This window comes from Malurus melanocephalus, unplaced genomic scaffold, assembly GCF_030028575.1.
Source record: "Malurus melanocephalus ecotype Western Australia unplaced genomic scaffold, MMel_1.1 scaffold_232, whole genome shotgun sequence".
NCBI lineage: Eukaryota > Metazoa > Chordata > Aves > Passeriformes > Maluridae > Malurus > Malurus melanocephalus.
The window spans coordinates 490,447-515,864 of record NW_026623464.1 but is presented as its reverse complement, the minus strand read 5'-3'; the positions used below and the strand labels follow the sequence as shown (position 1 = coordinate 515,864).

General features: G+C 41.1%; 1 protein-coding gene across 6 annotated transcripts in view; it reads right to left on the bottom strand.

Annotated features, from left to right (window-relative positions):
• The window catches only part of RASSF9 (Ras association domain family member 9), a 25,673-nt gene extending 12,584 nt beyond the window's left edge, over nt 1–13,089 (bottom strand). Inside the window, exon 1 of one of the 6 annotated variants that reach the window (XM_057374751.1) lies at nt 12,914–13,089. In XM_057374751.1, coding sequence (XP_057230734.1) covers nt 12,914–12,960 — 47 coding nt within the window. In that variant the 5' untranslated portion in view covers nt 12,961–13,089. Of the gene's footprint in view, nt 1–8,304; nt 8,656–12,304; nt 12,494–12,551; nt 12,800–12,884 lie in introns of those variants that run through there. The other 5 variants (XM_057374755.1, XM_057374753.1, XM_057374756.1 and 2 more) reach the window with 5 other exon arrangements.
• Between the last annotated feature and the right edge of the window lie 12,329 nt (nt 13,090–25,418).

The window sequence follows — 25,418 nt, the reverse complement described above, 5'->3', positions numbered from 1 at the left end:
GGGGGGGGGGGAATGGGAAGATGGGCATTTTCAAATTCCTCAGTGTTAATAAGCAACGTGAGAAGTTTAGCAATAGCAATACTGTAAATACTACATCTTGATTTTGGGCAGTGGGTAGTTCTCACTAGTGAAAAAATGAAAATGCCACTGGTACTTCTCATCTACAAATACTTTGCTGCACTGCAAAAATACWATACTTTAAACTGCTCCTGCGTCTATTTAAGTGCCTATGAATATTTAAGCACTAGTTACATTATACAAACTTTCTGCAGCTCCTATTAATAATGTATAGAATGTGTCTGAAACTGCATCATTTTCAGTTGTATAGACGAAGCAGAATAATTTATATCTCATTTGGAATACAGGCTTCTAAACGACAGAGTTGCTGTTACAATTAATASAAATTTGTGTTATCTAACTTCTCCCATTAGAATTTTTATAACTGCTTTTTAGAAGCACTCTGGTTGTTTATGAGCTTTTGAGATCAAAGAAGTTAGGGGAATTCCAAGCATTGAGAGGACGAGGGGGGTTTTAGTTTGTTTTGGTTTGATTGGTTGTTTTGGGTCTTTTTGTGGTTCCATGAAATTCAGTTCAGCTTTTGTTGAAAGGCAAAAGTATACTGCTTCCCTCCCCTGCCTTTGTTGACATTTTGCCCAGTGGAGAAATGAACACAAAGCATTCTGAGGTTGGCTCTGAGCTGCCAAAACATGAACAAAGCACACTAGGCATACACAGATGATAATGASGCAAGTTAAATAATGGAATGAGATACAGACAAGGAAATAGTAAGACTTCATGCTACTTCTGCAATATTCCCTGATCTGAAGGAGGCTGGGATGGTTACCTTCTTAGGAACCCTTACATACTGTGCATGTTGTGCACTTATTCCCTGCTCCTGGTGACACCATTTAAGACAGGTGCTCTTCTCATTCATAATGGATGGAAAGTTCAGAAGGGGCTTGGTTTCATTTTACCAGACCTAAGGCTGAACTCAGGCTCAGAAAAAGGCAAATAGGAAAATACTCATTTGAGTTCTATGGTATCAGGCAAGAATAGCTGCAATGCAAAGGAAATGGCAGAGAATGGCCAGGAGCTTGGAAAGGGAATTTAGGACTGCCCTTTGTGCAACGGCAAGCCTTTAGAGCTGTTCAACACCTTGTCCATCATCACCCTTTCCTAACTCTTTTAAATCTAACGATTTGTCAACACAGCTTTTAAGTATATCATAGAAAATCGTTTGAGTATCTCTCCACAGTTTGCCAGGAGTGAGAAAGACAGGATGGGCTTTAATGTTCTTTTGTATGTATTGCAAAGCATTTTACAGAGTGAACCACCCCACTTTGAAACCATATTGTATCATCTTTCCCATTTCATTTGCTTTCATTAAATCATTTTGAAAAATATCACCTCAAAGCATGTTCTATCAAGATGTAATTTACAATCAATTCTTTCTTTTCTTTTTTTTTCTTTTAAATTTCTCCCTCGAACTTTCTGAAAGACAATTCAGTGACAAATGTGTTCCATTACTTACAGTATTTGAAGAGCTGAAAGGAAAAAAAGATGTGATAATGAAGTGGACTCTTACATAAATGTTCATTCTAAAGAGCTAAAATGAGGAATAGATACATAATTATGCTAACAAGAAGAGTGGACATAATTTTTTCTTAAAGAAACCTGAAGCATTTTTAGTGTCCATTGTCAGTCTGAGAGATTTGTGCAGGTTATACTTTCAAGTAATTTTCTAAAATTGCCTATCAATGAATGCTTCAATATGTAGTTAGTCAGACGCAGGCTGATAGGGACTCTGAAATATAACCACATCTTCTCTGAAGAAACTACTGAACAAATGAAATAAATTGTTAACCTCACCAACTGTGCTCTTCCCAAGCAATGCATATGCTAAAGAGGGCATATGAGATTGCAAAATTAGTTCTAGCCAGCTGAGCAATACAGATAGGAAAGGCAAAAAGGGATGAATTGCTGTCTGGAAGCAAGTTTAATGCTGGATCATAAAGATTACCAAAAGTAATGGGAAATTTATGAGATTAATGCAAAGAAAAAAGGTATAGACAAGAGTGAGATACAGAGAATGGTGTCCACTTGCACACATAGGATTTTTAGCTGTAAGAAGATAAAAGAAGCTGACTGCAGAGAAAAGACATTCTATGCGATACAGATAAAAAAGCCATGTGAATACTAAAATATTTGAATGACTGTGACTTAAACCCAAACCCTACTCTGTGACAGACATAATGGGTTCAGATAATGGCTTTCCAGCTGGGTCCATATGAAGAGGCTCATAACCATGTCAGCTGTCCATCACAACCCACTGCAGCTGAGCTTCTTGTCTGACCTCCAATGAGTCAAGATAAATTACGCCATAAAGATAAAAGCCTTGCTAAACCATCAAGATAGCCATCGAAACGTGATTGAATAGTTTAAGAATAAACTGTGCAAAAATGTAATGCAGCTGCRAAGGAGGTTACTCCTGGCAAAAATTTTTGATGAACAGGGAGAGCAGGCATAGGCCAAAAATCTGTAGTGGGCACAGCAGAAGCTAAGCATGGCTACGTGACAGTGATCAAAGACCAAGGCAGGCCTGAGAAAAAAGGGTACCAGTTTTGTGAGACACATCGGTGGCAGGATAGTGATTATCCCAAACAGGCTGTGACACCAAAAAGACACTACAAACTACTTGTTGCCATTAGCTCATTAGAAAGTCAGGTTGAGTCAACATTCAAATTAATCCCATGTTTCTTTATTTCACATATCCGAATGTCATTGCAGGTGGGGATCCTTTCAACATATGAGCAATTCAGATGGCTTCATAGCTAAGGGAGGATAAAAAGGCCTTTTAACAAGGTACTTCATAAGCTGAGTGGTTACCACAGTGACAGCTGGGTGAAGGCATGCTTCCCTCTGCCATGTGAACAACTCTGTCATGGTGGGAGAAATACACATATTTAGCTTTCTTCCATGGCATATGCACATYCTGTTTGTCACTTCTGACTTTTAAAGGAGTCTGCCTTGTACTCAGATCTTTAAGATGTAGATGCATAAATAAGCAACCTACAGAAGAGGCTATTTCTGCATGTATTGTTTATAGAAACAATGATTTGGAGGTTGTAATGTATTGTATTGTACATATGTAACAGAATATCTTATGAGCTATACATACGCATTCTATGATCACATACAAAACAAGCTGTCACATATGCATTTATATATTGAATATATGCCTACTGTGCATAAATACTTCAGCACAAAGAAATGTGTTTAAGATGCAGAGAAGTACTGAAAAAATTCAGGCATTGCTGTTAAAAGTTTCCCATGGTACTTAGTTCAACAAAAATTAGTTTGATTCAGTGCATCCATAGCAAGATTCATTCTCTGCTACACTGGACACCCGCCTCACTTAAATGCATATAAGAGACATTATTCAGTTTTGCCAGAGACAAAAAAGGTACTGAAGCATAGCAGACACTGAATGTTTTAACTTTCTTTTTTGCTCCTGAAATTCATAATGCTAATTTGGGCATCTTAATTTCCACAGAAAGTACAGCAGAAGAGTTCAACTCCTAAAAATGGSATTTGCTGACACCACCAAGTTCAGCAGGAACTGACCTAAAGCAGACAGGTACATGAACAAAAAGGCAGAATTTATATGCTGTTAGWTCATGTTCAAATGTTTATTGTATAAAAAAAAATACCCAACAATATTAATTAGAACAGCAATGAAAAACCTGATTCCCTTCTCTCGCTGAACCTTTCAACACAAATCATTGTCTTTGTCTGCCTTACTGTAACTTAAGCCAGCACAAAATAGTGCAGCTGCAATATGAAATACTGAGAGAATTTTAGTTTAGAATAACTTCACAAGACTTTCCTGAAAAATGCTCAGTGAGGGAGGCACAAACGGCATAGTGTTCAGGACCAGTGCAAGACATGATAGGAATAGAGGTGGCTGGGAAGTGCTACCAGTCAGAATCTAAACATCAGAAGTTCTTAAACATTGTCTTAGATGACTACAATTACATTTAGAGACCAAARTCTCCTTCATAAATCTATCCCTTATTACTTACATTTCTTACATATCTGTGCATTTTAATTTGTATCTTTTCTCCTAGATATGGTACTACCCTTTTAGAGGACACTTTTTAATATTTAAAATGTTGATATATGTCCTTTACCATGAGATATTCAACTGCTTTTTAGGCTGAATTTATCTCCACATAATCTTGTAGGGAAAGAATTCCCTTTTACAAACCAAAGCTCAAAAAGTTTGAGGCCAAAGCTATCCTCTCATTTAAATTCCTACTCTGCCTACTGAATTGTTATCCATAGACATGTGCAAAGCAAGACATCCATAAACTTTCTTTGTTCAGCCCTTATGCAAAAAAGTTTACAGGACACTGAATTAGCAAATGAGGAATACACAGTGAGTAACCAGTTCTGTAAACTGTGGTYATGTGACTTGTCCAAAACCAGGTAGGAATTTTGTGGCAGGGTCAGGGAAGACATCCATGCTGTTAGGCTGGTTCTCCCTTAATCATACATTATCTACCTGCAATTCACTGCTCCAGTCATGTTTCCCTTTTTAATTTCGAAAATGAGTGGTGCAAAATATGGTTAGTAATCCACTCCACAAATCTGAGCATGCTCCATGAAAAGTGATTGGGTGGAGCTCATATCATCTACCTTAAGCTATTTAAAAATGTAGATGTGCAGTCAAAGATAGTTTTCTGACCTTCCTCTGTAATCAGTGGCATAAAATAGGCACCTCCAAAAGGGTGACTAATCCCATACTGACAGCCTGTCTAAGACTGAATGAATTGCCCTCTGGAAGTGTTTAGATGTATCCATTAACTACAAAGAGTACCTAGATGACTAGATACCTAAATCTTCAGTGGCTCAAGCAGAGTAAGATGGAGCTTGACATTTGTGTTTTACTGTGTACTTGAATGTCAGGAGAAATATAAGTGTCAGCAAAAGTACTGTGACCATCCACAACTGCAGCTCCAAAAATAATTTAGATCTTCATCTAACACCTTTAGTGACCTTCCTGAATAAACATTAGCAGCTATCTACCTAATCCTTAAAGTACCAGAAGTCTGGAAAAGTGCAGTAAAGTCAATACAAATACGAAATTATTGTTAGAAAACTAAAACTTGTGCAGAGCTTTTCAGTAAAACAGTATATTAGCAACAAAGTGGCCCTGAGAGATACAGGCAATAATCAGGTTCAACAARTGTGCTCAGTGCCTTAGCAATCAGTACAGAGGAAGTCCATCAACAGGTAAAATCCAAATAAAACAGCAGTTCAGAACATCAGCTTACCAATTAGGAAGCCAACCAAAACCTCAGCAGCTGAACATCAGCACAAGATCCCACACTTAGAAATATCACTAAGCCACTCTTTGATCAGTGAGAAAAAACTGGTAATTTCCTGTGGCAAATGAGTTATACTTGAGGTAATCAAAACAGTGTCCCAACTGTTGCCCTGAAAAAATGTTGTAGCTTAAAAGTGCTTTCACAGCGGAAAATACCCTCTGTAGAAAGAATTCCTTTGAATTGAGGGAGGTTGGGGAAAGCAAAGTAAGGTGTTCTACATGGATGATGGAATCTATTAACACAAAGAAAATTGTATGTTTAAGACCGAAGGGCAGACTCTCTTAAAAATTAGTAGTCTTCATTTAACTGCATTATTCCAGTGAGGTCATACACCCTTACAAGCCAAAGTAAGGTAAACATATTTATACCTGACCAAAACAAAAATCTAATAGATCATTAAATTTTCATTTTGTTCATGAACATGAGAATATTATGCCTTTGTGTATTTATTTTAAGCTTCAATATTTTTGTTATTAAAAGGAGGAAAAAAATGTGCTTTTCAATAGAGATGATTATATTTATCATTATGATGGAAAATTCATAATTCAGAACTCTTTGCATCAATGAAAGAGAACTAATAGGGATGAAGAATAAAGAAAGCAACTTAATCGGATCTGTGATTTTGACCCTCAAAATAAACAAATTATATTTATATATTATATTCACAGTAAACACCCTCTCCATAAAGACATTTTCCTTCTATGATTATTCTGCAACTTGCTAACTAATGTGGAAAAAAAATCATAAAAAAACCAGCCACAACCCAGAAAAACAGAGACATACATCGCCTTCAAGACTACAACATAAAAAAAAAGTTGGTAGTCTGGCTTCTTCTAATGCTAATGTGCAAACATGCACGTCTAGCAACCATCTAAACTACAATTTAAATGGTTCAGATGGACAGAGGCTAATATGTACTGTAGACAGGAGTGAGAATAAAACAGGAGAAAGTTGGTAAAAGGGAAACACAACTTTAAATAAAGGGTATAAATAAAGTGCATGAGAGATGTGCCAAACATGCACTGGATTTTTTTCTTTCAAATTTGATGTATTTTGCTCATTTCCACACAGCATTAGGATTTGCGTTTCATAGCATTAAAAATACAATTACATGACTACTTTATTATCATTAACATGGACAACCTCCCTTTATGTTTTTTATTTTCTGCAGGTAACTTTCTTTTCTTTTGTTCACTTCACAAAACCACCTCAAAACAGATTAAGATGCACATGGCATTTCTTTATTTATTTCTTTTTATGGGACATTAAAACCCTCCTCACAAGCCATTTTTAACATTATGGAAAATTTTGGACCATTGAAAAATTCCTCAGAAAATCACATAAAATCAAACCGAAACAATCTGCTGTGTGTTCTTAGTCCCCTGCATAGCAGCTAGGTCTAGTGGACTGCACAGGAACTAGAAAGCAAGAACTCACAGATTAATTAATACCTTTCCCCCTAACTGGCTTTCACACTCTGCATTTCTACACATTTTGCACTGTCTAGTCATGTCTTACTTATTTTCCTGAGGCATGTAAATATGAACACCCAAATTACTGCTAAGGAAAACTAAGGAAGCTTATCGGTTGTTTGAGGTCACAAACAAGTCGGTATCATTGCAATACCTRCACCCCAAGTGTATTTCTGGCTAGGTCAAACCAGGAAAAGGCAATGTTGTTAATCCTGGAGCCTACTTGAGTCAAGTTCCAGAAACATGCTCAAAAAAGTATTCTTTKGGACAAGGGTTCCTGAAACCCTTTGTCTCTTATCTGTCTGATCCCCAAGGAATTGCTAGCATGGAAACACGATAGAGAAGATAGAAAGTCATCACCTTGAGAGTATCATAAATGCGAAAGAGACACAATAGAWGTGACAACAATAGCCCAGTTACCTCTCCACACGACTGGGTACCACATGTCCAACATTTAGTTCTAGGCTTAATTTAATGAGTGGTCTTAAAATTTTCATAATGCATCATTCTTTTTGTCACCATTAATAAGAATTTATCAGCATACTAAATATAGAAGTTGAATGAACTAATTAAGGCTTGTACAGCATATGAGATGYTAATGTTTTCAGGTAATAATAATGTTTCAGACCAGAGTTTTAAATTGTTATTATTAATCATACAAAACAAACAAAACAACTTTTTTTCTGTGCATAGGTAAATCAGGACGTACTACTCTACTGGCTTTAATAAAAGTTAATAGAATTTTTTAAAATGCCCATCTCTGAAAACTAACTTCTCTCTACTGAATTAATTACACCTTTAGCAATGTGTCGGAGTCTTTCTTCACACAGAATGCTACTTTTTCAACAGTAAAATAGGAAAGGACCACGAGCCAGTAAGATTTTTCCTCTTTAATTTTTTACTAAAAAATGGGAGTTTTGTCTGAAATGTATGTCTCAGCTTGACTCTACACTATATTAGTGTTTTAGATTAACTTCAACTTAACCTAAGTCATGCTCTTAGATGGTGTAGTATTACACTTCTATTACTCATTTTATTTACTCCTTCAGGATTAAATTACTGCCTGCCCTACTGGGATAGTAGATAATTAACTCTTTAGAAATAAGATTAGTGTTTTGCTAGACGAAAAGCTGGTCCTGAAAGTGAAGCGAACAAATATRTACAAAGAATATTAGAAAATGTATGCAACCATTTTTACCCCTGAGAAAAAGCTTCCAAGCCAACCAGAAAATAAACTATAATGTATGAAGGCTGGCTCAATAAGGAACAACTTCTTTGATAGTTCACCATAACACCTCACTCTCAGGGAAAAGTTGAAAAAAAATATATAAGAAGAATGCATTGTACCATTTCCAAACAAGCACCGTCTTCTCAATCCAAAAAATTAACACAGGTAGCACCACTGATTCTAAAACTTTTATCTCCCCCTCCAACATACATACCAAATATCTTGCAGTCTTGTATCAGTAAGTACCTTTATAGCTTCATACAGACTTTTATCCAGATGTGCTCATCCAAGAGAAGTATTAGACATCTCACATGATCCCATGAGACTTACAGTGTGGGTCATACACAGTTCATTCAAACAAGTAGCTGATCCTCAAGAGCTTTACCACTCCAAACCTCAATGCTGAGCATTTTCAGTTTTACTTCGTCAAGGTTCAAAATGTACAGCAGTGTACTCAGCCGTGGGTAGAGCAGAAGAGATGTTCAGAATAATACACAAATCACTGTGCTAACTAGATGCAATGAGCAAGTACTGGAGGGAGGGAGAAAGGGAGGGATCATGGAATTGCTAGGTCAGTATCAGATAGACAAAGTCTCTAATCTAATTCACTACCCTGCACTGTAATATAAAAACTGAGAGAATAATTGAATGTGTCTCTGACGGGGGAGGGGCCTCCTGTCAGGACAGGAAGAACTCCCTCTCTATCTGTAATACAGAATGGAGATGCATGGTCTTTCTTTCTACCTCTGAACCAGAGATGAGATGATTAAAGAAGGCAGAACTAAAGAGTAGGCAAAGTGAGCCTTTGCCTCCTCTAGAGAAATGCTATGCTAACTCTTGTAGCAGTGAGTAAAAGTGGAAAACTGTGGAAAACACTAAACAGTAAAAGGTGCAAAAAAATACAGGAAGGAAAAGCAAAACCGGTGAACACATTTAATTAATAGATTAGTAACACAACTGTTTAAACATGAAACAGTACACTGGGTTCAGAATTGTTGCATGTCAACAGAGCGTACAAACAATTGTATTAACGAGAAGACCTACATGAAGCACACTGCTACATGAAGTATTTCTCAAGGTGTTGTGCATAACAGGACAGCATCAGGATGGATTACCTGTACCCTCTCCCTTTCAGTTTCCCAGCTACAACATGAATGAAACAATAGGGCTTCAACAAGTTTGGCTAAAGTTCATGTGCAAATCCCAAGAAAGTGGCCTCAATAAGAGAAATAAAAATAAGGCTGGCTTTCTCACTTTGAGATAGATCCAGATATCCTTGAAATATTTAAATCAACCTGAAGACCCATTTTCAAAAATGATCAAATCTAGCACCCAAGAGCAGAGAAGGCCTGCTCTTACAGAAAATCAGTGTGGCATAAATTTCTTTTCTGCTTAGCAATCAGGAAATCCTATACAATGTGAAACCTTGGTACCTAAAGGTTGCAAGTATATATGTTCTGTATTTCTCATATTTGGATAGGGATCTCTTTGGTCTCTGTGCAGAGCAAGGTGTTAGATTAATACCAGACCTTATGTCCAAAGAACTCAGTGCCTTTTCTCTTCCTCCAACTTCAGCTAAGCATTACCTGCCCTCACTATACTTCTGAATTGTGATGCTTACTCTCAAAGTAAGCATCTTTAAGAGATTTGCATAAAAATAAATCCCCTTGAGTTTATTCATGTTGCCGAGCCTTAGTCCTGCAGGAAACTTTTTTTTTCCTTTGTTGCCTTAAAGGGTACAGCCTGTCCCTGCTGCGCACATTTGGGTTTGTAAGTGGGTGGGGTGTCTTGGAAGTATTGTTCTCCTGGGGATACACTGACAAGCACATACACATTCTGGGGACTGTGATTACTCCTGGTTGTCTCAGGACAAAGAATAGTGTAAAAACTACTTACAGCTCTTGTAAAGAGTATCAAAATATCACTATTGTCTTCCTCAACAAGAAACATACATTGGAGTCACACTCCCAGCAGCCACTCCCCTGAAATCCAACCAGGGTTTACAGTAATTTATTGGCTACATGGGCCTTGTGCTRTCTTTGTATGAGTGACATTTCAGCAGCCCAAGAGAATAATAGTGATTGAAGATCTTTTAAATACTAATAGTAGTTCAGCACAGGTTTTGTCTTCCTGAGGTTTAATCTCAGTTTCTTTTTTTAAAGACTTGTGGCATAATGGACAACATCCCTCGCCTCTTGCTCAAACACATCACAGACACAAACTCAGTTAGAGTAAACTTTTTGTATAAACTCTGAGGTTCTAGGAGTAGAGGCTGACAATTTACAATCTGGATGTGAAGAGCTTACTATTAAACAGGGCCCTGATCTGGAACCTCTGGGCAATGCTGCAAGAGAAGCACTAATTATAGTGGTGTCATCTTGTTATCTGAGCAAATGACTGTAACGCCTTCATTTTCCTTCTGGCTCTTCTTCCACCTACCTTTGTTGCCTCAACTTAGCTTTGTGTCCTCATGTAAACATCTATTTTATTCTTCATTTGCTTATCTTATAAGTTTTGGGAGTTATATTTGCATGTAGCAAATGGTCTTAAAAAACTTCAAGAGAAAAAGCAAAAAAACTGAGTTTCCCAGAAAGACGAATGAGCACTAGGCCTATTTTAAAAAGCAGCAGCAGGTTAAAAACATACATTAGTGTATGTCCCTTATTGGTCCTTCTTTACAGGTAGTGAGCCACAAACTAAGACAAGGTAGTGAGCCACAATTTCCAACTCTCCAACTACTGCCCTAAACATTGTCAAGGATTTTAAACTCACTTCTTCTCAAGGTTTCAAATGAGTTCACCAAGACACAATACAAATGACGAAGAAGTATTATGTAGTTCCTTAATCATACTGCAAAACCATTTTACTAACTGCATAAACAAAGTTTAATTCTCAAAATTCAATATCAAAGAAAATATTAAATATGCCAAAATTTAAATATCTGAATAGATATTAATGCATCTTAAGAATTATTTTGCTTTGTTTGCTTTGTTCTTGACCCCCTCCCCTTACATTTCTGTGGGTCACACAGACCCTTCTTATTGTCACAAAATCTCTTTGCCACAACAGGCACTAATTTAGTTTCAGGGATGGGAGGATGAAATGAGAAGAAAGTGCTAGATGTTCACAGTAATGGTTTATTTGGTATTTTCATTTTTATTGCCTATTTAATGCTTTGAATTATGACTTTCTTTTCCTGAGGAATAAAATGTCACATCAGCAAACACAGTGAGATTGATGCAATTAGTGTGAACATACTGCAAATAGTCAAAAGAGAAACAGATTCACCATTGAACACAGTAGACTGTGCTTTGTGATTTAATCCTTTTCAGGTAAGTGAGGGCAGTAACAAAACGTCTACTTTTAGACTAAAAAACTTACAACTCTATGTAAAAACACTTTTATATCAAAGTTCATGTCTGCCTTTCCAGATCTTCTAACATAAAATGGGCATGAGAGGTATATAAAAGTTGCACTGCTTTCAAACACATTAGTAAAATACACTATTTAATTGGTAACCTACAATATTAGTAACTCTCAAATAGTATCTGATTTTTTTAAACACTGATTGTTAAAATCTTTCTAATTTATATTCCATATAATATGCTAAGTTAATATCGTCACACAATCCCAACACATACAATCTCCCCCAAATAATTCTCAGTATATCAAAGTGAAAACTAAAASCCAAACATGGAAAAGACATGGGATATTTTAAGAGACTTTTTAGAGTTCAATTATTTTCCCCATGGAAAAGATCATCCCTTGCATTCTTTAAAATACCAATTACATTTCAGTGAAGACCACTAGGTGAAGAGGGGATGAGATTACAAGTGATTTCTGAGTTTCTTCTTGAGGCAAAATTTCAGTGATCGATTTCTGTTCAGCTTTAACTAGATGGGCTCAGCCACTGCACATTCYATAGGGTCCAAATTTACTCTTTAAAAAATCTAGTGCACCCTAGTACCTAACATGATTACATAACCCTTTTTGTCCTTTTCACAGCCCGTGTGTGGGGCATGTGGAAGCATGCACATCGTGGGGGCAAAGTCCCCATAAACTTCGTGGTGGCCGACCCAGGGACCATAGCTGTGCCTCCGGAGAATTTTTTTAGGCAAGCAAAGTATATGCAGTACAAGTCTATCCCGGACTAAAGGCTAAACAAAAAAAGCATCCCCCCTCCCTCCCACGCTGAGAGCTCGATGCTCTCCTACCTCCCAGCCTTACAGCCGGCAGACAAGATAAGGGATGGAGTTGATCCGAAGGGGTTGCGGGCTGTCGCTGTACCTCCCAGGCCAACGGGGCTAAGGCGGGAGGCCCGGGGCCCGGAGCCCGGCTCTCCCGTGAGAAACTCAGGGAGWTTTGTCCCGGGGCGGGGGAAGGGCCTCGGGCTCCCCCGGCCGCCGGCGGGACGCGCACGTCGGGGCTGCAGCCGGTTCTCCCGGCCCGGGCGAGCCTCACCTTCCCAGCGCGGGACACCGCCACAGCTCGCCTCGCTGCAGCCGGGGAATGTTCCAGGTCCGGAAGAGCTACCTCCCGCTCACGGAAAATATTGCCCAGGAGTCAAAAGAGGCAGAATGAAGAAGGGCACGGCAGGTCCAGGGGAGGGGGCAAAGGAAAAGCCCCTTCTCTCGGCACGGGCCGGCCCGTTCCCTTCCGTTCCCCCGGCCCGGCTCCCGCTCGCAGGTGAGCGCCGGAGTTCAGCTGCCGGGAACGCCACGGTCCGGACAACACATCCTGCCCCCACAACCAAACAAAAAGTATATATAAAAAAATCATCCCATATCGCCCTACCTTTTCCTCTACATGCCCACGCATTTTACCTGTTTTTATGCCGGGTTTTCAATAAATTCCTTCCAAAAGGAGCCATGATCCCAGCGGCATAACATTAGCGATCCCCAAAGATCGAGGGTGTTCCCTTCTCCCCTATTTTTTTTGCCTGAGCGCCTTCCAGCTTGTTAATAGTCRCCGAGCGTAGCGATGAGCTGGAAGTTGTGCAACTTACTGCTAACTTTGAACTCCAGCTAGTTGCTGCTGCTGCACCTTTGGAGTCCTGCCCAGCTGCGAACTTGAAGGAGGTGTTTAGGAGCAGGAAAAAGAAAGGGGAGGGGGGGAATACGCACTTGCTCCTGTGATGTGAAGTTATGCACAGAACTTGCTAAACTTTCAGCCTTATCACCCTCAGGGCAGCAGGCAGCAAATGGGAAAGAGGGGGTTTTGCTCCAGTGTGGAACTCTGAAAAGACACACACACACTCACACAAAAGCACTGAAAACTTTCCCCGGGAGGCTCCAGCCACTTCAGGTCAAGTCGCTCAGCTTAAACACACGCGTTAATGAAGGACAAACTACAGTTGCCACACCAGTTTTCAAAGCATAATAATCTGCCTTTTCAGTACCTCGGTACTTCTCTACAAGATGTTGAACGTGTAAGGGGAAGATGAAGGGGAAAAGACCGCTGTGGCCCCTCTGCTCCCCCTGGATTTTTAAGTAAATGAGCTATTTCCATAAAAGCCTTCACAGACTAAACGCACCTTCGAAAATACGGCCTAGCAGAGAACAAGCAAGACAACAACACGAAAGACTGGATTCGTATTATGTTGTTCCAGGACCTTTTTTGTTATTATTTCAAACTGGCTTTGCCAGAAGGGAAGTGAACACACACCATGGTTCCTGTTCACTGGAACCCCCTGGGAATCAGAGATTTGGAGTAAAGCTTCACAAGAATTTTTTTTTTTTTTAATTTTTCCCTCCTCCAGTTTGTAGCACAACAAAAGAATGAGAAGCCATTGTGCCCAAAAGGCTGATACTGATGGATGATGGTCCCAGGACAGGTGGCACAGCCCTAGCACACCCTAGCCCTCTACTTTCTGTGGTAATTTAACAGGTATATATTAGATGTAAGTAATTCCTTTTTTTTTTTTTTTTTCCCTCACAGGGCAGATTCTTTATGCAGCTGCCCAAAGGTGCAGCACAATAGGGAATTGTTTTATTAACTAGGGGCTATGATTAAATAGGAGCCTACCAGAGTAAGGGCTTATCTGAAAACAAGGCTTTTTCTAAATTTCCCTTTTCCTCCCTTGTTCAAGAATTCATTTTTTTTCTAAAGAAAACAAAACAAAGGCCCATTCCATGGGTTACCTATTACTGGCAGCTCTAGGAATACCCCACATATTTTCAGTTTAGTCCCACGCCTCTGCATTCTCTGAACTGTAACTACAAAGAGAGGGATCAGAGCCTCTTAAAAGCCTTGTTTGTGTATTCATTCAAATAATACAAAAAATAGGGAACCTGAAATGAAATAACTTTCACATTTCTCATCCTGCTGCCAGGGTAGGTTTTAGTCTGATTTCAGTATTATGAACATAATACCACACATTAAGTCCATGGAAGTCTTTCCTTTTGCTTTGAATGGCATGAAAAGGGAATTTTCTTATATCTAAAGGACTGTGAAAATTTTTTGGTCCCTAAGAGGTGTTCAAGGCATATTTGGCATAAAAATCAAATCAGCGTAGAACTTCCTAGGGAATAATTAATATTCAAATAACTGTTTGTGTTGGCGAGTTAAAATGAAATAGCTTTATCTACAAAATAATATTAACTTTTAATTATGAAAATAAATGGGAACTTGATGATATTTATAGCTGGTTTTGTTACTTCTGAATAGTCATCTCATAGTTTTAATTTATTAAAAAATTAAARTACCATGTAAATTGTTCCTCTTCCTCTAGCAAATGCAAAATAATGTTCAACCAAAAATATGTAATGTGAGTCCCTCTATAAAAGTAAATCAAAATGTTTGCTACACTCATGTAGCTATGCAAAGAGTTGTAGAAAAGACTCCCAACATAATGAGCAGACAATTTCCTCAGAACTGAGGGAAAAGAGAGGGCTTTCAGTCTATGCACTTTCACAATAAGTTARCCAAAACCAGGAAGAAAGTATATGAGTGTCTTTTAGAGTAATAAGGGAAAGAATCTTTAACAATGAGAAACATAGCTCTTTCCTAAAAACAAGAGCAAAGGATATTTAGTATGCCATAAAGAAGTGAACACACGCAGTTTCATCCGATATTCAATTAATCTGTAGAATCCAAAGAGAAGTAGTATGGGGAAAAAATACTTAGCATATAGAGAAACATGCAAAACCACATAAAATACATTAGCTCTTAGCAAAAGAAGGGACTTGTGTTTTCATTCCCTAGCACATAAGCTAGTCTCTGAATGGAGTAGAAATAGTAGCAAAACTTTGCAGAGAGACAGGTTAATTTTGTAGGCAGTGTTGACACAACAGTTCAGTTAGGTTGTCCTTAAACTTCCAAAGTGCCTCAAATTATCTGCATCTGTATGTACATGTCCTTAATTTTCTTTAAACTGCAGCTCTGATCTTCCAGGAATATTATACTAACATTCCAGACCAAGGCCCTGGYACTTCCTAGCATGCCACGTGGACATAAAAGCAACAACCACTCAAGCCTTGAGCATGATCACCTTCCACTCATACTTTCTGCATGCAAAAGTCTAAAAGGTGAATAGCTGGTAACATCACATTTTTCAACCACAAGCTCACCAAATTGTTCTCTGTCACAGTATCTTCCCCATAGAAGTAATGAATGAATTGTAGCCAGTCCATTTTGCAGGACTCATTTTTTGAGAAAAAATACCTATGTATAGGTCTTGAGATCTTCAGAAAGACACGTCAACAATTCATTCTTGTATTTAAAGGAGAAGGAAAGGAATTATAAGCACTAGARTATCACCTGCCCTCTTCCAAAGCAGTCCATTCTSAGTGCTTTTTTCCTCTCTGCAAAAWTCCTGCAGCATAGAAAATGTYTAAACCCCATCTTTAACTCCGGTTTAGAGCCCAGCTTTAACCATATCAGTCTATGGGTATAGTTTCAAATTAACTTCCTAAATGCAAYAGGGAGTGGGTATGCTAGTGCTCCCTCCTGCCCTTTCTCCCCTCTTTTACTTACCATTCAKCCACAGCATTTATGTTAAACAGTCTCCAGGATCTCATCTGATCTCCTTGTAAGCTGATGTAATCTATTCAAATTCCAAGCCAGCAAAAAAAAGTTGTTTATTCTATTTTGGCTKATTGCTGAGATGAGTTGTCTTACCTTGGGATCAGAAAAGTTCAGTCAGACAGTGTGATTTCCAGAGCTGATGCAAGGAAGGAATAATAAAGAGAAAAAAAGAGAGGAAACAGAGAACTTGGAAATAGGGGGAGGGAGTGAGATCTCCCTTGGCTGAGTGGTGGGGTAGCTTGGAAGCTTAACCTATTCTAAGAGTGGATTGGCAAAAAAAGGCTTCATCTTGTCTAATGGCTGGCTTCCTTAAAAGTGGGGAGGTCTTTCTCCTCTCACCAACCACAGACTCCTGACCCTTTCCTTGTGCCAAACTGGTTGTCAACAGGCTTTGTGCTCAAACCGTTCTGCTTTTTAAATGGATGGAAAAGGGACTTGACACAGGAAAGTGAATAAACAACTTTTTGTCGGCTAGCTGGTTGAATTGGCTTATTGAAGTATCAGACAATTGGCAGGCCTGGTAGTGAGGAGACAAACAGGACGAGGAGGCCAAGAATGTGGGCAGAGAGATGTGGGAGGAAGATGTCTTGCCTGAGCAGCCCTGAGCAGCTGGATTGGCTCAGCCACATTGTGTTACTTCATTCTGGCTGCAGCAGTGAGCAGCTCAATGGAGACAGAAAACTACCTTAGGAATAGGACAATTGCCCATTCCTTGTTCTGTGCATTGGCTGATTCTGCTACCTTGGCTCCCTCATTTTAAACCTCAGAAATATTTATGTCTGCTTAAGTCARCCCTGTATATGAATGAAAGAAACTAGACCAGATGGTCCTATAGAGTAAGAAGGAAAGGTCAATGTTGAGATTATAACCCACTGAAAGGCAGAAAAGTTGGTGATCAACATTCAGAGAGGTTAAAGATTTGTCCAGCTCAACTTACTTGAGAAGATTTCCATAAGGAGCTCAAGAGAACTAGTGGCTGATAATAAAATGTCAGGTAAGGGTCATGTTGATGGGTGTGGAGTAATATACTCAGAAGAAAATCTAAACCAACCTTTAAATTAACTGTCACATCTTGGAAATGTAAGTTATTTGGAGCAGTTAATGAAAAGCCTTAGGTCTAYGTTCTATACTATTAAAAACTAAACCAAAACAAACAGAAAGAGAGAGTTAACAATTAATGAGAAAGGAATGCAGAATGAATTGGAAAAGGCTGTTATGACAGTAARCTTTCACTCTGAATCTACATTTTGAATAACCCACATGGCCCATTTGAAGGAAGATGCGGAGTACCTGGTAGTAAGAGAGTTTGAACCTACGGAATAGTTTCATATGTGAGGAGAAATTAAGTAGATAAGACTTGGATCTGAAGAAAGGTGAATATCTGATTAATTTAAAAGAGCTCTATGTTAATCTACACCATGGAGAAAATAAACACAAAGCAATTATTTCTCACAGTGTAAATATAAAGGCCTGCTGAAAGAAACAATCATAAAAGCTAATATAAATACACATAAAAAGATTGCACTTGCAACTAAATGACTTTTACTTAATGATAGAAGTATCCTTTGACTGCAAATAATGACAGAACTGCAATCTGACTGCAAATTTTCAGAATGAGAAATGTAGGAAKAGTTAAAAAGAGAGATTGGGCAAAACAATGGATCTTATGGCCAAGAGAAGTCAGAAAAATCARTCTATTCCGTGGCTTTATCACCTCAGTCTAGCTGTTTCTCAAACCTCTTTTTCTTTTCCCTTCCTTTCCCTACAGCTCACTAAYTGGTGGCATAGCCTGAAACCCCACAGGTTACTTTTGTCTTGCRGGCTGAGGCCACAGGAAGCATCACATTGGCTGCTCTGCCCTCTTGTAGAGAACTTCCATGTAAGGATTTTCCTGTGTTTGATAAAGAGGGAAAAAACAGTCAGCTTGACCCTCTATAAGCAGGTTTTTATTCAATATTGCAGATACAGAACAAATTTTTTACATTCTACAAGCCCCAAGTACCCCTAAACATAGGCAAGGAGAAMACCTTAAGATATAGAAACAAGTTCTTTGTCTGCACATGACAATCACAGTAAGTCCATTCTTCATCCAGCCCCAAATCTCTTTCTCTCCTTGTTTTCATTGGGTATTGGGACAATGTCCTGTGACTGTATTTACCATTTTTCCACTTCCATCACTCTCCCACCTTATGTATTGCTATATGTTTCTGTAATGCTGCAAATGTTTGTCACTTGGGTACTTGAAGAGTCTGAATAAAAGGCTGTCTCAGTTTGAGACAATGTTTTCCAAGAGAAATGTTACAGAGTAAATGTTTCTTCTGAAGTGAAAAATTTGATATTTTTTCCCCACCAATATGAAATARATGTTCAGGCAAAAGTGAAGAGAAAAAAAAAGGTATTTATTTATTTGTGTTTCTTAACAAAACACAGTGCCCACAGGACACAGATAAAAAGTAACTGTTAGATATTTAAAGCCCAGGAACATATGCCGCTCCCTCCCCCCACAACAGCTCAGTGAGTGATGCAGAGAAAAGATGGTGGCTCTGGTCCCCAGGAAAAAGAAAAAGAAAAGAAAGTCGACGTGGCACTTGGGCAACAGTGGCAAAATCTGGATAGTCRTCTCCTCACTGTGGATGAAACAGAGGGCTCGGTGTGCTTTTCTGTCGCCGGCTTGGCTTCTTCCAGAGTCCGGGATGAGCAGACCAGCGCAGCTTCTCCCCGGCTGCCAAATTGCTCCAGGAGAAAAATCACATGAGTCGTATAAAGGGGTGGAGGTCCAGGGAAAAGCCGTTTTWCCAAGCTAACAAACCCRAGCTAGCTAAATGGCAACAATGTAACTCTGCTGCACTCAGTGAGCAAGGACTCTCACAGCACTGATGCTGAGCTCCAAAAGCCCCTGCTGCACGGCAGCCCTGGCTTTTAAACTGCCTGTGCCGCCCCTGTCCCCTCTTCCAGGTTGAATTTAAAGGCACAGACACCTTTTGGGCATACAAGCCAATGGAATATAGGAATACAGGATTGGCACAAAATGAACCCAAGACATTCCACCCCTTATTCCATATCCATTGGCTTAAAACCCAAACTAATATATTCTAACTCTAAAGACACACAAGTATATATATATACATATTTACAAAAGAGTGGCAGTGACATTCAGCAAGCAGTAATCATAGGCATCCCAATATTACAAGTGATTTTCACAAAAAAGCAAATCACCTTGAGATACAGAACGAGTTTCTCTGTCATCCTGCATTACCCACCATGTGCAACGTCATCCCTGAGCACAGGCAACCCAACGGATGGGTTTGTCTTTGCTCAAGGCAGAATTAATCCAGACATTCATTAATTAATCCTAACAAACCTTTGAGATGTACTATTGGGACCCTGTCTCCATCTACTGTATGCAGGGATTCATACTGGGCGGACCCTGCTCGGTTGGTGGAGCCTTGGGTGTTTACCATCCAGGTAGCCTTTGTTAGATGCTGCTCCCAGTTTTTGAAAGTACCCCCGCCCAGTGTCTTCMAGAGTATTTTCAGGAGACCATTGCACCGTTCCACTTTGCCAGCAGCAGGTGCATGGTAAGGGATATKGTACACCCACTCAATGCCATGTTCCCTAGCCCAGGTGTTCATAAAGCTGTTCTCGAAATGAGCCCCGTTGTCAGACTCAATTCTCTCTGGGGTACCATGACTCCAGAACCTCTGTTTCAAGGCCCAGGATGGTGCTATGGGCATGGCATGAGGCACAGGGTAGGTCTCCAACTATCCAGTCGTGGCTTCTACCATTGTGAGTATATAGCGCTTGCCTTGACAAGTCTGGGGCAGTGTGATGTAATCAACCTGCCAGGCCTCTCCATACTTGTACTTGTCCCGCCTTCCCCCATACCACAGGGGTTTCACCCGTTTGGCCTGCTTGATGGATGCGCATGCCTCACAGTCATGGATAACTTGGGAGATACTGTCCATGGTTAGATCCACCCCTCGGTCTCATGCCCACTTATAAGTGGCATCTCTGCCCTGGTGGCCTGAGGCATCATGGGCCCATCGAGCTAGGAACAACTCCCCTTTGTGTYGCCAGTCTAGGTCTATCTGGGACACTTCTATCTTTGCAGCCTGATCTACCTGCTCGTTGTTCCRGTGCTCCTCATTAGCCGAGCTCTTGGGGACATGGGCATCTACATGGTGGACTTTCACAGGTAACTGCTCCACCCGGTTTGCAATGTCTTTCCAATCTTCAGCAGCCCAGACTGGTTTTCCCCTACGCTGCCAATTGGCCTTTTCCACCTTTCCAGCCACCCCCACCGAGCATTGGCCACCATCCATGAAGCGGTATAAAGGTAGAGCTTTGGCCACTTTTCCCTCTCAGCAACGTCCAGGGCCAGCTGGATGGCTTTGAGTTCAGCGAATTGACTTGATCCACCTTCTCCTTCAGTGGCCTGTGCAACCTGTCGTGTGGGGCTCCATACAGCTGCWTTCCACTTYTGGTTCATCCCTACAATGCAACAGGAGCCATCAGAGAAAAGAGTATAGCGTTTATCCTCTGTTGGCAGTTGGTTGTACAGTGGRGCTTCCTCAGCACATGTCATTTGCTCATGTTCCTCTTCATCAGCGAGATCAAAATTTTCAGCTTCAGGCCAATTTGTAATTATTTCCAGGATCCCAGGGCGATTTGGGTATCCTATATGGGTGCGCTGAGTAATGAGAAATCTATTTGCTCCAGGTAGCATCAGTGGCGTGGTGGGTAGAGGGGACCTTAGCTTTGAACATCCACCCCAGCACTGGTAGACGGGGTGCCAGGAGGAGCTGGGCTTCAGTGMCAATCACTTCTGAAGCAGCTTGGACTCCTTCATAGGCTGCCAAGATCTCCTTCTCTGTTGGTGTGTATTTGGCTTCGGACCCTCGGTAGCTTCAGCTCCAGAATCCCAGTGGCCGGCCTCAAGTCTCATTAGACACCTTCTCCCAAAGGCTCCAGGACAGACCATTGGACAGACAGAGTAGAGCACGTTCTTCACCTCTGGTCCTGTCTTGATGGGGCCGGGGGCAACCACATGAGCAATTTCCTGCTTGATCTGGGTGAAGGCTTGCTGCTGTTCAGGGCCCCACTGGAAATAGTTCCTCTTGCGGGTCACCAGGTAGAGAGGGCTTAYGATCTGACTGTATTCAGGGATGTGCATCCTCCAAAAGCCTATGGCACCCAGGAAAGCTTGTGTTTCCTTTTTGCTGGTTGGTGGAGACATCGACATGATCTTATTGATGACCTCAGAGGGGATCTGACGCCGTCCATCTTGCCACTTTACCCCAAGGAACTGGATCTCTCGAGCAGGTCCCTTCACTTTGTTCCCTTTTATCGCAAAGCCGGCTTCCAGGAGAATCTGGATGATCTTTTCTCCTTTTTCAAATACTTCTGTTGCTGTGTTCCCCCACACAATGATGTCATCAATATGCTAAAGATGTTCCGGAGCCTCACCCTTTTCCAGTGTGGCCTGGATCAGCCCATGGCAGATGTTGGGGCTGTGCTTCCATCCCTGGRGCAGCCAGTTCCAGGTGTACTGCACRCCCCTCCAGGTGAAAGCAAACTGAGGCCTGCACTCTGCTGCCAGAGGAATGGAGAAGAATGCATTGGCGATGTCAATGGTGGCATATCACTTTGCTGCTTTGGACTCCAGCTCGTACTGGAGCTCCAGCATGTCCGGCACGGCGGCGCTCAGCGGTGGAGTCACTTCATTTACGCCACCACAGTCAATCTCCATTCCCCTTCAGATTTGCGTACAGGCCAGATGGGGCTRTTGAAGGGTGAGTGGGCCTTGCTGACCACCCCTTGGCTCTCCAGCTCCTGGATCATCTTATGGATAATAATCACAGCATCTTGGTTTGTTCTATACTGCCACAGCAGTGCACTGTTGATGTTGCAACTGGAACGTGATGATTTTCCACCTTGAGGAGTCCAGCTGCAGAAGGATTTTCAGACAGCCCAGGCAAGGTGTTTAATTGCTTGATGCCCTCTGTCTCTAKAGCAGCTATTCCACTTGAATCCCTTTGAAATACCCACTTTGGWGGAARTCTATTCCAGGATGCATGGGGCCTCTGGACCAGTTACAATGGGATGTTTCCTCCACTTCTTTCCAGTCAGGCTCACCTCAGCTTCCACCAAAGTCAGGTCTTGCGATCCTCCTGTCACACCAGCAATAGAAACAGATTCTGTCCCAACATGTTGCAAAGGAATGAGTGTGCACTGTGCACCACTGTTGACCAAGACCTCATATTCCTATGGTTCTGCTGTGCCAGGCCRATGAATCCACACAGTCCAAAAGGCATGGTTCKCCCTGGCCTCTACCTGGCTAGATGCAGGACCCCTCTAGCACTGGTTGTCATTCCTTTCCTGGGCATACATTGCAGATGTTCCTTCCAGGTGATTGGACATGTCATACTGCCTTCCATTATGCTGGGCAGCTTGGTTATGGGACACCGGAGCTACTTCTCTTCTGGTGGAGCTTCYTCTCCGAGTATTGCCATTCTTCAATTCACGCACCCGTACTGCCAGAGCAGAGGTTGTTTTTCCATCCCACCTTCTCATGTTTTCCCCATGCTCATGCAGGAAGTGCCAGAGATTTGCTCGTGGAGTGTACCCTCTTTGTCTGGCTGGGGAACGTCTGGTCCTGGTGACAAGGCCTCTGGTCTGGACCGATGCAATTTGGAGAAGGCCTTCTTTAATCTCTTTCCTGAGGTTCTGATGATTCTCCTCCATCTTTTTCTCTATTTTCTGCATGCACTCTGGCAGGCTTGTTTCTACAGCTGAGATTCTTGCATGTGTTGGGCCATGCACAGTATCTGCGTATGCTCGGAGCTTCTTTGCCACAGCAAGCACAGTCTCATCCTCCTCATTGCATTTCATCATTGCTAAAGCAGAGGCATATTCTTGTGGCCCAAGTCATATGAGTTTTAGCCACATCAGCTGTGTACATTTTACCATGTCTGGATTCCTGATTGTTTGGTCATTTTAGAAAATTATCTCCAACACTGCCAGTTCTCTCAAGCATTTAATCCCTTGTTCTATGGTCTTCCACAAGGTCTGATGTATCTGAGATCTTCTACACACGTGTATCTTTCCTTCACACTTTTTAGGAGCTGGGCCCAGAGACTGAGAGTTTCAGACTCCCTTGCCATCCCTTGGTCAATAGCWGCATCACCTGACAGGGATCCCAACTGCATCGCTTCACCACCATCCAGCAACATATTGTCACCTGCGGAGTCCCAGACGCAGACCAGCCAGCCCAATATCGATTCATTAGGCTGTCTTTTGTAATCTACCCTTAGGCCATGAATGTTTTCTGGAGTCAGAGACTCAACATAACTTCTGGTTCAGATTCCCCTGCTGGCTGTAAGGTTATTGGCTGCCCATCATCATCTACTGAGCGAATGGATTTGGTTTTGTGTTTCCTTCTCTGGACAGGGGCAACTGCTACTGGCTTAGGCTCACTGTCTGGTTTAGCTGCAGCCTGAGTGACTGGGGTGTCTGCTGACTTGTCCTTTGGTCCCTCTGGCTCTGTCTCCTGCCCTACAGCGTTGAGCAGTGTACRATAAACATTAGCCAGGGCCCAGCATATTACAATGAGCTTCTTTACCTTACAGTTCTCATTGCATTTCTCTTTCAGGTATTTCCCCACTTCAGCTAGGTTCTGAATTTTTCCAGGCAGGAAGATAAAAGCTATTGGTTCAGAGAATTCCTTCAGTATTTGGCCTATATTCTCCCATATCCCACACCATTCAGACTTTCGCACACCTGGGGGAGGTGTCTGGGTAGTCCCTCTGGAAATCTCAGCTCTGATTCTAGACATGCTGCAGACCATAGACAGCATTCCTACCAGATAAAACATCAGGAAAGTAGCATCTTTAACATCTAGGGGAAACTGAACATCCTCAAAAGCTGATGTACCARATTTGAAGGGGAAGAAGGAGATGAAGGGCTGGGAAAAATCAACCCCTACTTTTCCTATAGCAGACTGGCTGTGATTACTAATAAAACCCTAAGATAAGTTACTAAGACTAGGACGGAGAAACAACAGAGCATACCAATTTTCAAAAACTCCCAGCACCTCCCTTAAACTTTTATAGATCATCATTACCACACCTATAAATATAGCAACTCTGATTCCTGTCCCTGATATATAAAACTTCTATGCAAGGGACAAAACTGTCCCTATATGTGGATAGGCAAATAGGCCTAGAGACCAGAATGACATTATTACTTCAAACAGCATGGTGACTTCTAACTGTACCCCAATACCAAGCATTTAAAAACCAAATGCAATTACTTCAATTTTTCTATTCACTTTCTCAGGCCACACGTCCTGGGCGCCAAATCTGTCTCGTTTGAGACAAGGTTTTCAAAGAGAAATGTTGCAGAGTAAATGTTTCTTCTGAAGWGAAAAATTTGGTATTTTTTCCCCACCAATATGAAATAGATGTTCAGGCAAAAGTGAAGAGAAAAAAAAAAAAAGGTAGTTTATTAACAAAACACAGTGCCCACAGGACACAGATAACTGTTATATCTTTAAAACTCAGGAACACATGCCACCCCCTCTCCCCACAACAGCTCAGTGAGTGATGCAGAGAAAAGATGGTGGCTCTGGTCCCCAGGAAAAAGAAACTTCTTCCAGAGTCCGAGATGAGCAGACCAGCGCAGCTTCTCCCCAGCTACCAAATTGCTCCAGGAGAAAAATCACAGGAGTCGTATAAAGGGGTGGAGGTCCAGGGAAAAGCCATTTTTCCAAGCTAACAAACCCGAGCTAGCTAAATGGCAACAATGTAACTCTGCTGCACTCAGTGAGCAAGGACTCTCACAGCACTGATGCTGAGCTCCAAAGGCCCCTGTCCCTTCTTCCGGGTTGAATTTAAAGGCACAGACACCTTTTTGGCATATAAACTGATGCTCCTGTAATCCTGTATAGGAATACAGGATTGGCACAAAATGAACCCAAGACAAAGGCTGAAATTAAGTGAGAAAACTTCCTTCTGTCTCTACCRGGGTTTGTTAAATACAGTGGTCCAAATATGCTTTCAGCTCTGAAAATCTTTGAATTGCTGATTACCTGATACCGGGAGTGGAAAAAGCTATCTGATATTTGCCTTGCTTTTGCATTCTTCCCTAAATATCTGCTAGTGCCCACCTCTTAGACACAGGTTATGAGGCCAGCAAAGTACTTGAGATGATCTCTGAGAGCAGATTTTCTGTTCATGATTGGATGTGACATGAAAATTAGCCTTCTCCTTGTGTCTTTTCTCCAGCTCTCTAGCAGATACTTTT